The sequence below is a fragment of the Lolium rigidum genome, chromosome 7 (assembly GCF_022539505.1).
Source record: "Lolium rigidum isolate FL_2022 chromosome 7, APGP_CSIRO_Lrig_0.1, whole genome shotgun sequence".
NCBI classification, from domain to species: domain Eukaryota; kingdom Viridiplantae; phylum Streptophyta; class Magnoliopsida; order Poales; family Poaceae; genus Lolium; species Lolium rigidum.
The window spans coordinates 100,087,341-100,101,955 of NC_061514.1; the positions used below are offsets into that span (position 1 = coordinate 100,087,341).

Sequence of the window (14,615 nt, forward strand, 5' to 3'; positions counted from 1 at the left end):
TCGAGCATAAATACGCTCTCTTGGAGTCACAAGCATCTACTTGGCCAGAGTATCTACTAGCAACAGAGAGCATGCAAGATCACAAATAACATATGACAGGAATATATAATCGACCTCAACATAGTATACAATATTCATCGGATCCTAGCAAACACAACATGTAGGGTTACATAAAGATGATCTTGGTCATGTAGGGCAGCTCACAAGATCTAAACATGAGGCACAAATTGGAGAAGACAACCATCTAGCTACTGCTATGGACCCATATTCTAGGGATGAACTACTCACGCATCACTTCGGAGGCGGGCATGGCGATGTAGATGCCTCCGGCGATGATTTCCCCATCCGGCAGGGTGTGGGAAGAGCTTCAGAACCCCCCGAGATTGGTTCTGCGATGGCGGCCGCGACGGAACTTTTCGTGGATGGAGGCACGGGTATCCAGGGTTTTCTCGAGATCGTGAATAAATAGGCGAAGGAGGCGAGGTCGGTGGCCACCTGGGGGGCCCACACCATCCCTAGGCGCGGGCCACACCCAGGCCGCGCCATGGGGTGGTCTGGCCGCCCTATGGCGCCACTTCATCACCCCTCCGGACTCTGTATTCGTTTCGGTAAAATATTGACTTCGGCTTTTGTTTCGTCCAGTTACGAGAATATTTCCTGTACAACTTTTCTGAAATACAACTTTTCTGAAATACAAAAACAACAGAAAACAGGAAACTGACACTGTGTCATCTTATTAATAGGTTAGTGCCGGAAATCATATAAAAGTGCATCGAAGTGTAAGCAAAACATATATGAATTAGTGTAAAACAAGCATGGAGCATCAAAAATTATAGATACGTTTGAGATGTATCACACGTTTAGGTAATGTGTTAGGAGTGTCATAGCTAAAATTAGATGGCCAGAAGTAGTGCATTTGTTCTGGTATGATTAGGAAGATTGGAGCAGAGAATTTGAAGTTGGAAAAGCAGGTGATATAAAAGTCATGATACAAAGAATAAAGCTGGAGAAGAAGATGCTTGTGAGGGATCACAAGGTAGAGATGAGAGTGGGGGAATAAGGAAATAGGAATAGTCATTTTAGTTGTTGCATGTGCTATGATTTATGTTCTTTTTTATTGATGATAAGGAGCTTTGTATGAATTATGTCTATTTTTTTGTTGATGTAAGCACACAATGGAGTTTGAATAAATGCACCCCTTCTGCATTGTAATGTGTTTAAATGTGTACAACACATAATACCGATATAATGACAGGAAATTCAGTTAATTGCCAATATTTTGACCAAATGCGAACAAGTAGTAACAAGCACACTAAATGTATGTACAAAATAACAGAAAATGACATAAAAATGACAGGCAAATCACTAACATGAAAATAAAATGACTGGAAATGAGAGCAAGTAATCTGCATATATTCAGGAATAGTTGCAAAGTGTTAGTTCGAAAATAGTTTGCATATTGACACATACACACAAACTGACATGAAAATAAAGATTGGACTACATATCAACAACAAATAGTTGCAAAGTGTCAGCTAATGCACATAAGGACCTAGCAACATAGTTGCAAATTGTCAGGATTACATGCATTCCAATAAAACAATGACATTACAGCTCCACTATATGTTCTCATTTGCGGCAGCATTTTCTGAAATAGGGGATTCTTCCTCCTTTGTTATAATTGTTGAATTCAAATCTGGAATTGCAATTTTACCTTGATGGCATCTTTGTAGCTCTTCACCACCAAACAAAAGGTGATGGACACTTCCTGGCACTGTCTTGTATGTTCTCATTCTGGATTTGCACTTTGATGAGCGGATGTGAGGGTCCGGCAGCATCGTGGAAAAATCGACGGTGTGGTCACCACTATCGACGTGATCGAGGTGGAGAAGCGGTGAGAAGTACGCGCGGGAATGGAGGAGTGACCGATGTGAAGTTCATAGGCAAGGAGCAGGCAAGGGTATTTCTGAATATTGCAAAGAAACGGGTACCTTTTCGTCTATTTTCGTTAGCCAGACGTTGCAAGGGCCCCCCTCTGCTGTTTTCGCATAGTTACCATTCCGACCGTGCCTAAGGTGGCGTTCAATTGTCCAATTCCGATTATTTGATGTTTCTACACCCCGAGAGAGACAAGTTGCAACTAGTTGGATGTGTTTGCACATGTTGGACAATTTTGTGTATGTGCAATGTTATTAGCTCAATAATATAGTTCTTGAGTGGCAGTTTTACAAATTTCACAAGTATAGTAACCACAAACCTATTATACATCATATATACCTTAAAAGCAAGAACAAACCCTCACAAACGCTGCTGAGAATACTGGTAAATTGTAATCAGAGAGCGCTGCAGTAGCAGGCTAACAGCCGAGCATTGCCTTGTTTCTGAAGACGAGCCTACTCAGCAAACTCGCACCCCGTTTCTTCTTCTTCTTCATATCATTAGAAAAGGTTATTCGCGGCGACCTCGGAATCAGTAGAGGAATAGCGGCTTGTCTCAAACCAATGTTGCCAGTTTTATGGCCCCTGTCGGCACCTTGCACATGTATAAGGTCCTTCTCAGCTGCAACAGGTACACCTTGTTGTTTCTTCCGTGGCACTTCTTCAGAACTGGGAGAGTTGAAATCGGCAGGTCTGACATCCTCTTCACCAAGAACCATGGGAGCTGACAGAGGTAGGGTACCAGGCTTTTCTTTGCCTGGAGAATCTGCATTTGCCGGGGTTTGTAGAGCCCGCAGTCGTTTGCTTACGTTCGTCATCGTCTCCTGGCACTTGGCAAGTTTCTCGGCTGCTGCAGATATTGACAAAATCTGAAAGAATTTGAAACAACATGGATTCCCATCATTCATAGATAGATGGAAATTGGTCAGCAAAGAATGTATCCACTGGCAAGATAAAAGAGGTAAATCTAGTAGTGCAATAGTGTTGAGTGATTGTGTACCAACAAGTGGATTGCGTGTCATGCAAATGCTTTCTCATCCTTCATTGCTTGATATATAATGAAATTTCAATTCATAAAAATCTCATTACCCACCTGATGGAGACTACAATTAGACATGTTCCGTGATATGTTTTTTCTAAGAATGCTCCAGTAGACAAGGTGTATTGTACATATTGTGCAAATAGACATGTAAATCGTCCAGATTTGCAATGTATTGAACTAAAACCAAAATAAAACAAAGTTTCTGAGAAGGACATTGGATATTACTGTGGTTGGTTGTTTTCCCTCTACTTCAGATGAGTTTTCCACACTCCCATCAGCAGCAATACTGCATCACAAAACAGGTATTACACTATTTTGAATCATTCTAAATAACACCATACAAGTTGAAAATAATAAATACCGATTGATGATTCTCAGTAAGACTTGCCTTTCTGCTCCAAGGGATACTGACTGCCTTTCCTGACAATTGTCATTCATCTCTTGTCTTGCCAACAGTTCTTCATCAATTTTACAAGTGGAAAACTGAATCTGAGAACGATATTCTGGGATGGCACCAGGGTTTTGTCCCTCAGTTGTTCTAGCAAGTTCTTTCTGTAGATCTTGTCGCATTCCTGGATCCATTTCACTATGCATTGCTTGCTTCTCCTGCATGCTTACTGTCCTCACTAATTCAGTTTCATTGCATGTATTCATTATGTAATCCACGTTGTCTAGTCCACCAATACATAAAAAATATTGGCTCACTACCCACTCTAGGGTCAAGCAAACTTCATCAATGAACTTCTGAAGATTAGCCTTTCCATTTAATGCATCACTACAGACATGAAGCAAGTGCTCTAGTTGTGAAGTGAGTTCTGTTTTCTCACGCAAAATCAGTTGAGACCTTGTGACATTGTTTCCAGTGGTTCTTTCAAGCATGCAACTGATCTTTTCAATCATAGTGACCACCATGCTATCTATTTCTGTCTGTTGGTATGAAAAACCCACGGCATCCTTTTCTTTGGCAGAAACCTCACTCCTCAATGCTCGTGTTACGTCATCCAGAATGACATCAAAACTTATTTTATTGGCTTGATGCATATGTATGATCAGTTTCAAAACATCCTGAATCAACTCAGGATACTCAAAGAACCCATCTTCAGAGATTTGATCTCTGCCAACTATTTCTGGTGGAAATATTTTGGAATATGTATCGGATGCATCTGTGCTACACTGATGTGATTCACTTGTAGGCCTTGATTCCATCTCAAGTTTCTCAATTTCGGCGAGATCAACAAGCAGATGCATGTCGGTTACTACAATTCTTCTGCTCTGACTCAGAGATGTTTGTTGCTTCCCAGTTCTCAACTGCTCTGGCTTGGAAACTATAGGACTGGCAAACTGATCAGAATTGTTGCTCTGTTCCAAGTCATGATCACTCCACAACTCCTTGAGTTGCCTTTGCACTACTAACACCTTGCATGCCTCGTCTGCATACTGCAACTGCGCAGACTGGATACCCCTCTCCTTCGTGGCTAATAACTGCCTGAGATGCTTGTTTTCATCATCCATCTCCTGCAACTTGACAAGGTAACCTTCAGACACAGAATGCCTCCGAGTTGCTGCTCTCAGTGATGGCTGCACTGTTGTACTTGTGCGTGTCCTTCTCGTTCCATTTTCAGCAGAACTGGTACTACCCCGTTGCTCGACCTCGTCTTTCATCTTCACCAACGCTGCAGGACTGGGCAACCTCTTCTGGACCATAGTCCTCAGCCTCCGACATTCAGCCTCCAATGTAATGATCTTGTGAGCGCTTTCCCGCTGCTGCTTCTGAGCAGCATCAATTGACTGGAGGTCATACCCCCTCTCCTTGTTCCGAATCTCGAGTTCCTTCTGCGCCATGCGCACCTCATACTGAAGGGACGCGCACTGTTTCTGCATAAATTCAAGCTTGGCTGTTGCTTCAGTTAGCCTCTGTTGTGAATGCGCTTTGGACTCATTCAGTTCTGTGATGAACTTGTCCTTTGAGTTGACAGTGTTCTGAAGATTGTAATTTTCAGTGGCAGCCTTCGCAAACCGCTTATTTGCAGCTTCTAATTTGTGCAGTAAATCCCGTGATTTCGTCTGCTCTGAGGAGATCTTGTTAGCTGCTTCGATGATGAGGCACTGGTTCTCTTCGCGGACAAGATGCTGCTCCGTGCAGGACCTCAAAGCATCCTCCATTTCAGTCATTTCCCTCCCAGAAATTGTTTCGTCTATATAGTGTTATGAAGGCCCTTCTGAAATAATCATGATTTCAAAATCTTATGTTATATTTTCGCAAAAAAAAAAACTTGTGTTATTATTTATAGAAATATATGCAGTGGAGAAACCCACAGTTCAGCTTCAAAAAAAAATGTTACGCTATTGTGAGCTAATAACAATTTGTTCAATGAAACATAATAAGCAATTGTACATAGTTTACATAGCTTCAGCTGAATTTTTCAGAATGATTATGAGTAACTACCGTAGCACTGAACAGTATTCCAAAAATAATAAACCATTTGGCCTGATGCAGACTGCAACGTGTTATGACTTTTGAGATTACCAGACTAATTCAAACTGACTAGTACTGCACTGTAGTTCATATAATAAAATTTGCACTTACGATTTTTGGCTAGTAATCAGTAAACACTTTATTTTAGAAACCTCGCAGAAATTCTAGAGGTCCAAGCCCACCGTCCCAAATGCAATTTGACAAGATCCGTACTTGAGTACTTCCACATCGATTATATCCTAGTGTTGAACTTGGATAATGGAGGTAGAGGTGAGTAAGTCAGTGTGGGCGCGCGGCTTACCGGAGAGCGTGATTGAAGTCTCCTTCCCCCCAGGTCAAAAAAAAAAAGGTCTCCTTCCCCCACGCCCCATTGCCGCCGCCAATTACCACACTCTGCCGTGCGGCATCCAAAACTGCATGCTCGTACCTCCGCCATCCCCGGCCCCGGTGGCGGCATGACTGTCCCGTGCGCCTTCAGCCGCCAAAAGACGCGGCCGTATGGCCTTCGCGTGCTGAGTTGAGAAGTTGCGCTCTTTTTTGTTTTGTTTTTTAGAGGGGAGAAGTTGCGCTCGTATGGGAAGTGCAATACAGGCATTGGGAGTTTAGACGACGGTTTGGCCCAAGTTCAACCCGACGAGGACGTTTTCGTCGATCCAAAAACAAGGACGTCCAGTAGTTAGGGCATCTCCAGCGGCCCGAGCACCGTTTGCATCCGCAGGACCAAAAAATGCGTCTGGTACCACCTTTAGCGGGCGACGCAAAGTGACTGGGCCGTCCGCGGCGACGCAAACCTGGTCTAAATTTCGTGTCCGCTCGCGTCTGGCGGACGTTTCGTCTGGCCCGCCTGGCAGCGACCCTGCGTCGATGCGTGTTCTCAGGCGCGCCAGCAACTGGCGCCGAGGCGTCGCTTCGGCAGTCTGCGCCACGTTAATGGCGATGCCTCGGCTGCCAAGCGGCCGCCGCCCACCACCGCCAATGCGTCCTGCAGCGTCTCCTGCCTCCGGCCTATATAAAGAGGACGCGCATTCTTCCTGCGAAGCAAACCCTAGCCGCCACAAGCTCCACCGTAGCGGCGCCTAGCTCTTCCTGCGACGCAGCCAGGCCCGTGATGAAGTCCATGGCGGGTCCTAGTGGCCTGCGAGGCGGTCGAGGCCACGGGCCTAGGCGCCCCCGGGGCCGTGCATTTTCCAGTTTGGGTGACTGAGTGTGCCCTCGAGTGTTCTTCCTTGGCAGCGAACATACGCAAATTAACACAACTGGTTTTCTATTTTTACAATGTTTTATTTGTGTCAACCATAAACCATGTTCCTAATTATGTATTAATTATGTATTAGTTTGTGTAAAACCATGTTCCAATATGTAATGTTTAAAACTATGTTTAAATGGAGAAGAGGAAAAAAAAACAAGTAGAAAGGAAAAATGTGTCGCCCCGCTGGAGCCACCCCCAGACCCCAGACGCAAACGGACGCACGGACAAAAACGGTCATTTTCGCGTTCGTGGGGCGACGCAAACGGAAGCTCGCGGATAAATAAATGCGTCGTCCCGTTGGAGATGCCCTTACTAAAAAAAGCCCTCAACAAAAAAATATTGTATAGTTTTTTTTTTGAAATGAAAAATACTGTATAGTTCTGTGGCCCACAAACATGGAGAAACTTTGGAGCCTCCTATGCAAGTGTAAATGGGCTGGCAACCTGTTAAACTACTGCTCGTAACTTTATTTTCTTTTAACAAAAAATCATGCTTAGTACAAATAATAAATGGAGCATGTGAAAAAGGATTGAAACATGTTTCATGTCTACAAGAAAATGTGTATGTATGTCATGTAAAATGTATACAAGTTATAAAAATTGTTTCAATCAAAAAATTACGGGATTACTTTTTGAAATATGTTTTGGCTTATGTGGGAAACGATCCTGTATGCCAATAGAAAATTCATCTAAGTAAAGAAAAACCCACTGCTTCTAAAAATTATTTGACATATATAGATGCTTGAGAGGGAATTAATTATGTTCAATTTTATTGGTTTTCCAAAAGAATGGATAGAAAACAAAATATAAAGGCCCACGAATAAAAAAATTAATATAAGTACATATAATAAGTAGAAAACCTACCAAGAAAATTGACAATGGAAAATTATTATAAAATAAATATAAATAGTAGGTAAATTGATAAAATAAAAGAGAAAGGAAATAACGAAAAACAAACTACGGGCACAAAACAATAAAATACCAAACAAAAATTCTACTAGGTTGTTGGTCCGCCAGGAGGGGTGTGAGTGTCCTTCCCCTCTGCGTAAGATTGGGAGTCTCGCACAAAAAGCACGGGTCTCTTTGGATGAAATGAGCCTTCGTCGGAATTTTGGGGAATGCTATTCCTTAGGAAAATTTCCTATAGAACCTATTTGATTTGTGTGCTTAGAGACCACTGAAAATTTTCCTATAGGCCATATTGCATATGGAAATTTCCCATGGGTTTAACCTCATGGAATTTTCCTTTATTTCAATGATAACCATGCCATGTACTTATTCCACAAATTCATGTGTTTTACTTGCGGAGCAATCAACAACTTATACTGTGTGGGATTTAGGATGGCATGACCCCAATCCTAGGGCCTCTTTGGTTCAAAGGAAGTTCGGAGTGGTATTTGGGGATTGTATTCGTTAGTATTTTTTCTAGGGTTTGTTTTGCTTGTAGGATTAAAAAACATGTGATTTTTTTCCTCCGGACAACTTTGCATGCTACATAGGAAAAAAAAACTCCGGTCTAACCCCATTGAAATTTTCATGTGCTTTCATTAACAAGTATCGCTTGCATATATTTATTGTACCAAATTTCTTCCTTTTGTTTCTTGTGGTGCAGCCAAACAGTTTCTATTACATTTTCACGTTTTTCAAGATTATTGTAGGATAAAAAAAATATGTCATGAAATTGCAAGGTTACGTTTTCCTTATTCTTGGTTTTTTTTATAAAATCCTACGAACCAAAAGGCCCTACATTTTTCATATTCATGTATTTTAGAAATTATGTGAACCAAAAAGTACTACTGTGAAATATGAGCAATCGTGCCAATTACAGTATAGAAAAAAATTACTTTCGTTTATTGCAAGACACGAATCTTCAAAATAAAATTATTTAAGAGAATTATGAATTGTGTGCATTTCACATAACAATAAAATTTAACTTCGTGTTGCGAAAGTTGTCCTGCAAACTTAAATCCAATTTTTAACGGCCGGTTTACACCTCCTGACTTTCCAATGGATGTGTACACATCCATAGATGTGAAGAGTACGGCAAGACAAAAAGTAGATTTGGTATTTTTTGAATAGTTAGTTCGTATAATTTCATCCGGAAAAGGATTAATCTTGCGAGAAGCAAAAAAAAAAAGCAAAGGAAATTATTTGTCTTTTGTATTTGCCGAACAAAAACACTAGTAGTTATTTTTTTTTCATTGATTCTAAAAGGTTCTCATTTCACAACAATAACTTTGCAGTACTTTCATGTCTTTTGAAAACCTTGGAGTACTTCATGCTTTTTGAGAACTTTGGAATGCAAAGATGCATGACTGTACATATGTAGCTGGCTTTGAAGCTCCGATTCCTAGGGACTAGCCTTGATATTGGCAATCCACTTGTTTGCAGAGATGCCGCATAAAGAGTTCAGGGACAGCACTCGATTCCGAGCAAGAACCAATGGAACAGGAAAGAATCTAGCAATTGCATATGAAGGCGAACAGATATCATACAAGTGATGTACCTTCTGACTTTCTTGGATCCAGCAACGTGCGCTATGCCGTGGCGAAGGAAAACGTCGCGGCAGCTTCAAGGGACTCCACCTCGTCGACCACCAGCTGAGAAAAGCTGCTAGCGCCTAGTCTGTTTTTGCCATCAATTGCCCAGCTTGGTTGCCTGGTTGGTGCACTAGTGGAAAACGGGGCAATAGGCCCGGTCCATTTGGGCCTTTAGACCCGGTTCCCGAACCGGGACCAACTAGGCGGGACTAAGTGAGTACCTTTAGTCCCGGTTCAAAGATAAACCGGGCCTAAAGGCCTCGACACGTGGTGCGGCCAGGGAGCTCGCGGTGGAAGGGCTTTGGTCCCGGTTCGTGGTACGAACCGGGCCTATGTTTCTCTGACGCGGCAGAGAATTGCTATTTCTCTGCCGCGGCACAGATTTGGGCTGTACCAGCGTTTCTCGCCGCGGCAGAGAAACAGATCTGTTTCCTTGCCGCGGCAGAGTTTCAGCAATGCATATATATATCATTCAAGAAACCACAAAAAATCGTCATGAATATATATAGACATCGTCAACAGTACACGACATAGTCAACACAAGTACACGTAATGCATGCATATTTACAATACAACTTTTCCTGAACGAATATCGTCCAACGTCACGATCTTCCGATAGTGCTCTCCACCTGGGGTAAGGACCTCGGTAATAAAGAATCCCGCGATTTCCTCTTGAATTGCTTTTATTTGATCCGTCGTTATGAGAGTGTCCCGCAGGCGTGTCATCTATATTTAAAAAAGGAGATCAATATATGAATGGAACTCAATACAATAGATGGTACTAATTAAGATTAATTGTGAAAATTTGTTATCGTACACGAGTGTGGTGTATTTGGGGATCCCCACCCTTGGGACAGGACATGTCACGCATGAAGGTGCGTACGTAGTATCCACATAAGTTATTCCCTTTTTCCTGCCTCATACACTTTACGAAAAATAGTTCGATCAAACTAATAATCAAGCATCGTATTGAAAGTAAATATCATATATAAAGTTTCACTGACATAGCTATATATATAGTACTACTTACAGGGTAATCTCTAAATGTAAGCTCCGGTTTCCATTCACCCGGAACAGTATTAATGAACCGTTTCCAAGCCCTGCCCGGCAAAAAATAATGAGTAAATGAGTAATTGATTAGTTGATGATATCTTCGAATTAGAGCAGATGAAGATGCCAATACGAAATTGATTGAAACTACCTCTGGAGGATGGCAGCCATGTCCGCCCATTCCGCATATTCTTTACGTTTCGAGTCCATGACGTTTACGACTCCAAGGTGAAGATCAATGATTAGGAGAATAAAATGGAAACTGCACAAGCATAGCTCAATGATTACGAGAATAAAGTGGAAGGTGCACAAGCATAATGTATGTTATATATAACACTCACTTGAAGTTGTAGGGAAAGAATATATCCTCTTTGTCTCGCTTGCTTCTCTAAAAACATTACGATGTTGTCCTCTCGTGTCCTTGGCGAAGTCTCGAACCGTAACTTCATGAACTGTGTTTGGGTCTATGAACCCCGACGGTAGGAGCTTGCCTCTTTTGTATTCCAGCTTCTTCATTCTCGCATAATTAAATGTATAGCGTACACAAAGAATATAATGAGGATAATTGTTAGTGCAAATGAATGAGCTACAAACTTAATTACACAAATAAATCACTTACAGGCAGTAGCAACTGATGACAGCTTTGTCGAGGGCGTCTTGATTGAATAACTGAAACAGTTCTTCTACGTCAATGTTTATCTCGTCTTCCCCCCGGAAGTAATGCTCATCTCTAAGATACACCGTGAGGTAGCGATCACCTCTTCGACAGGCTTTCAGGTACCAGTCATGCAACCTTCGCATCCGAGTCCCTAGACGCGCGAGCTCGCCGGTGTTTGACGAGATCAGATCCGTATCTATACTTGTTTACCATTTGAGCCGTTGGATAGTAATCTTCGTACTCAACTGATGCTCCCTGAGCTCTAGCCGCCCGTTCGATCATCGATGCCGTCTCTGGATCATGATATGGCTCCACGATGAAGTGGGGTGCGGCCTGAATGTCCTGCTGTCCAAGCTGGGCGACTTTTTTTGCTTCTTTCATCGCTTTAGAGGACTGTCCAAGAGAGCGGTCATAATCAGCTCTCAGCTCAGGTCTCTTCATTCTCGTCTCGGCAAAGTGCTTCACTGTCTGCGGTGGAATAAACATCTTCTTCGGCGCAGTTGCAAGAAACGCCTTTTGCTCTTCGGTCCGCTCATGTGGCAACAACTCGGAGTCTGTTCCCTCATTGGAGTTGATGATCTCTTCGGAGCTGTAGGAGGTGCCGCGGACCGCTTCCTCTTTGCTTAGGTGGAAGCGGCGGAGTCTCCCGACGAGGAGGAGGAGGCGGCGGAGTATTTTCACGCGGAGGAGACCGGTCATGGATAGGGGAATCATCATCGCGCAGAGGAGAATCATCACGCGGAGGAGACCGAGGTGGCGGAGGAGGCGGAGGTGGCCTCGCTTGTTGGCTTCTCACCCGGAAACACAATGTTCTCCTTCCGCCATTGCACGGTGGTTCTACGGGCTTCTCCCGGCTCTTTGATTTCCCCATCTTCACCTGCAGGGTGCTCAAGCACCAACCCCTCATACTCTCTCAACACTTCATCCACCATCACAACAAGCAAAGTCGTCTTGGACCGGACGGCAATGGTAAGACCTTGTAGGTAAGAGGATGCCGACCGCCGCCTTGAAGGATAGGTTGAAAACTTTAACATGCAGCTCACAAGGACGGCTCTCGGTGAGATCATCCACGGGGGTAGCGAGGAGGCTCGACCACCTGGTCATCATCATCATCATTATCCACTCGTCGAGAGGAAGCCACGCTGCTTTTCCGGTGTGGTTGAGATTGCAGCGGGCGATGGCATTGAGCAGTGGCAGGATCTACAGCCTGCCCCCGAGCCATCCGAGATGTAAGTACTTGGGTTACCATGGTTAATTGGGCTTGCATGGTGCTCATACCCTCCTCTAAGTTAGCCAGGCGGTCCGTTTCCCTTGCCTTCCTCCTCTCATGGCTTTTATCGTGAAATCTCTTCCTTTCCGCAGAAAGCCATACTTCCACGGAACGGAGCCTCGCCGTGCCTCGTGTTCGTCCACCGTGTTCTTTGTTCCCAAGGGCGCGTGTCAGCTCATCGTTCTCTCTTTCGGGCTGGAACAACCCCGCCTCCACGTCCCTATGTGCCTTTTCCAGGGCATCAATGGGAACCTTCAGATGAGCTTTCTTATAGATGCACTTCCCTGTTTCTGGATCCAACGTTCCCCCAATCCCGTAGAACCACTCCTTGCACCGTTCGATCCACCCGTGTGTCCCTAATCTGATCCCTTTATCGGTCGGTTCCGCCTCAGCTGCCTCCCACTTAGGACGGTTAGCCCCGTATCCACCGGACCCGAATTTGGTGATATAGCTTCAACGCAGCATTTGCCTTATTTATTTCCGACCTTCTCAAAAATTCTTCCGACTCCGTGCTCGTACTTCACGAATTCGTCCCGGTGACTTTTTACCTTCTCACCGTCCGGAGTCTTCTTTAACTTGATAAGGCGGCGCAATCTTTTCTTGTGGCTCTTGAATAGTTCGGCCATCTTCTTCTTGCCAAACTCGCGGAGGGCCTCGCTCCATCTTGGCCTTCTCGCCGTCACCCCCTCTTCGGGTACTATGTTGAAATGTGCCATGAGCTTGTTCATAATGCTGTTTTTGGCTACATCATCGATATAAAGACCTTGAGCTTCTTCCTCTCGCAGACAAGCACTAGTCCCTTCGGCTTGTGCCATTCTCGAACGGTGATCGGGACGTGGTCCCTAACAAGCACTCCGCATTGAGCTATAAATGCCTTTGCACCTTTCTCTCGGAGCAATCGGTTTACCATCCTTGTCGATGTGGGTGATGTCGTGCCTAACACCGTCATCCAACTTTTTGGCCGGGCCTCGCTTCCTCGACTTTACGGAAGAAGTGCTCGATCCGGAGGGCTAAAAAAGAAATAGTTCATAGTCGGTACAATTTCATTAGTTAATGCATCTAGTCGATCAACAACGGCTTAATTAATTTATATACCTCGGTGATAACTACAGTTCGGGAGCCATTATGATGATCTTGTTCCTCACCGGCGCCACTAGGATCTTCTTCCTCAATATCCTCCGCTCCCTCACCGGAGTCATTCAAATAAGTTGCGGTGACATCGTCACCGCCATCATCCGGAATAACGTCGTCGTCGCGATCATCCAGAGTACCGTTTGCTATGAGTTCCTCCATGAAATTTTCTTGAATTTCATCTCTCTCCATGCTTTCTACAACGACCTGCAAGCTATAAATAGGAACCATCATATGATCAAATTAAGGATAATGCGAAAACTGAAAATGGAGTTACATATGTGTAGTTCTTAACTAAGGATCGATAATATAGTGCTGAAAGCAGATATCTACGATTACATGCATACATAGATCGGGTTCATGTTTATTTAACCCTAATACATATCAATCACTACTACAACCACTCAACCGCGCAGACCGGGTCCTAGAGGGCGCCGACCGGGTCCTGAGCCGCGCTGGGTGTGCCCCCAAAGCCACGGAACAACAACGGGAGCATAGCTAACATGAGATCCTCGCATAACGCTCCATCCGGTCCTATACATGTTGTCTAACGCGTACATGTAACGGCGAACGTGCTGGTCCTCCGCTTCAATGCGCTGAGCTACCTCCTCCGGCGGGGCCGGCTCCCTCTGAAACTACCGTGGCCCATAAGACCTCCACCAAAGAATATCCGGGTCGACAACGGGACCCGGATTCCGCACCAAGGTGCGCGACCCTGAAGCTAAGACCTCCCAGTGCCACCCCGGCGGAGCCCAGTCCCGGACCTCCCCCATCTGCTCCATCTCCTCGGTGAGAGTCGGACCACGGCCCGCCGGCTGTCGCTGTCGCGGCGGCATCGTAGCTACGAAAACAAATCATATATGTACTAATATAAATAAAAAACATGATCTTGTGCTAAATAAAAAACTTCACTACTTTTGTACTAACGCCGCGTTCCACGACCCCGGATCGATCGATCCGGATCGGGGTCGGGAACGACAACGGGAGCGGTAGCGGGAATTGAATGACCCCGTTATGGGTGCGTCGGCGAGGGCGCGGCGAGCATCGGCACCGCCACGGACTCGGCGCTCCTCCTCGCTCGCTCTTTCTCTATTTCGCGACCCTAAGTCTATGTCGCGGCGGCATCGCTACGGACTCGGCACCGCCACGGTCTAAGTTGTCGGCGCGCGCGGGCGGCGCCGACACAAATGAATCTATTTTGTAACTTAATTTTCTAACTTTTTTCTAACTAATTTTACTAACTTTTTTCTAACTAATTTTACT

General features: G+C 44.5%; 2 protein-coding genes across 2 annotated transcripts; both read right to left on the reverse strand.

Moving 5' to 3' along the window:
• Window positions 1-2,356: 2,356 nt before the first annotated feature.
• LOC124671747 (filament-like plant protein 4) lies at window positions 2,357-3,181 on the reverse strand. The gene is made up of 2 exons (XM_047208078.1): window positions 3,031-3,181; window positions 2,357-2,806 (listed from the first exon to the last, which is right to left on the reverse strand). Exons 1-2 carry the CDS (start codon window positions 3,124-3,126, stop codon window positions 2,357-2,359), a joined length of 546 nt encoding a protein of 181 aa, XP_047064034.1. The 5' UTR covers window positions 3,127-3,181.
• Window positions 3,157-5,778, reverse strand: LOC124671748 (filament-like plant protein 7). Its single transcript, XM_047208079.1, has 3 exons — window positions 5,757-5,778; window positions 3,368-5,198; window positions 3,157-3,265 (listed from the first exon to the last, which is right to left on the reverse strand). The coding sequence occupies exons 2-3, from the start codon at window positions 5,149-5,151 to the stop codon at window positions 3,157-3,159; spliced, it is 1,893 nt and encodes a 630-aa protein (XP_047064035.1). The 5' UTR covers window positions 5,152-5,198; window positions 5,757-5,778.
• Window positions 5,779-14,615: the final 8,837 nt, after the last annotated feature.

Excerpts from the sequence above, each read along its gene's own strand:
- LOC124671747 (XM_047208078.1), bottom strand. The coding sequence starts at position 3,126 with ATGTCTATTTGCACAATATGTACAATACACCTTGTCTACTGGAGCATT. Across the intron at positions 2,807-3,030 it reads CTAATTGTAGTCTCCATCAG|ATTTTGTCAATATCTGCAGC; the intron begins GTGGGTAATGAG and ends AAATTCTTTCAG.
- LOC124671748 (XM_047208079.1), bottom strand. The coding sequence starts at position 5,151 with ATGACTGAAATGGAGGATGCTTTGAGGTCCTGCACGGAGCAGCATCTT. Across the intron at positions 3,266-3,367 it reads GTATCCCTTGGAGCAGAAAG|TATTGCTGCTGATGGGAGTG; the intron begins GCAAGTCTTACT and ends TTTGTGATGCAG.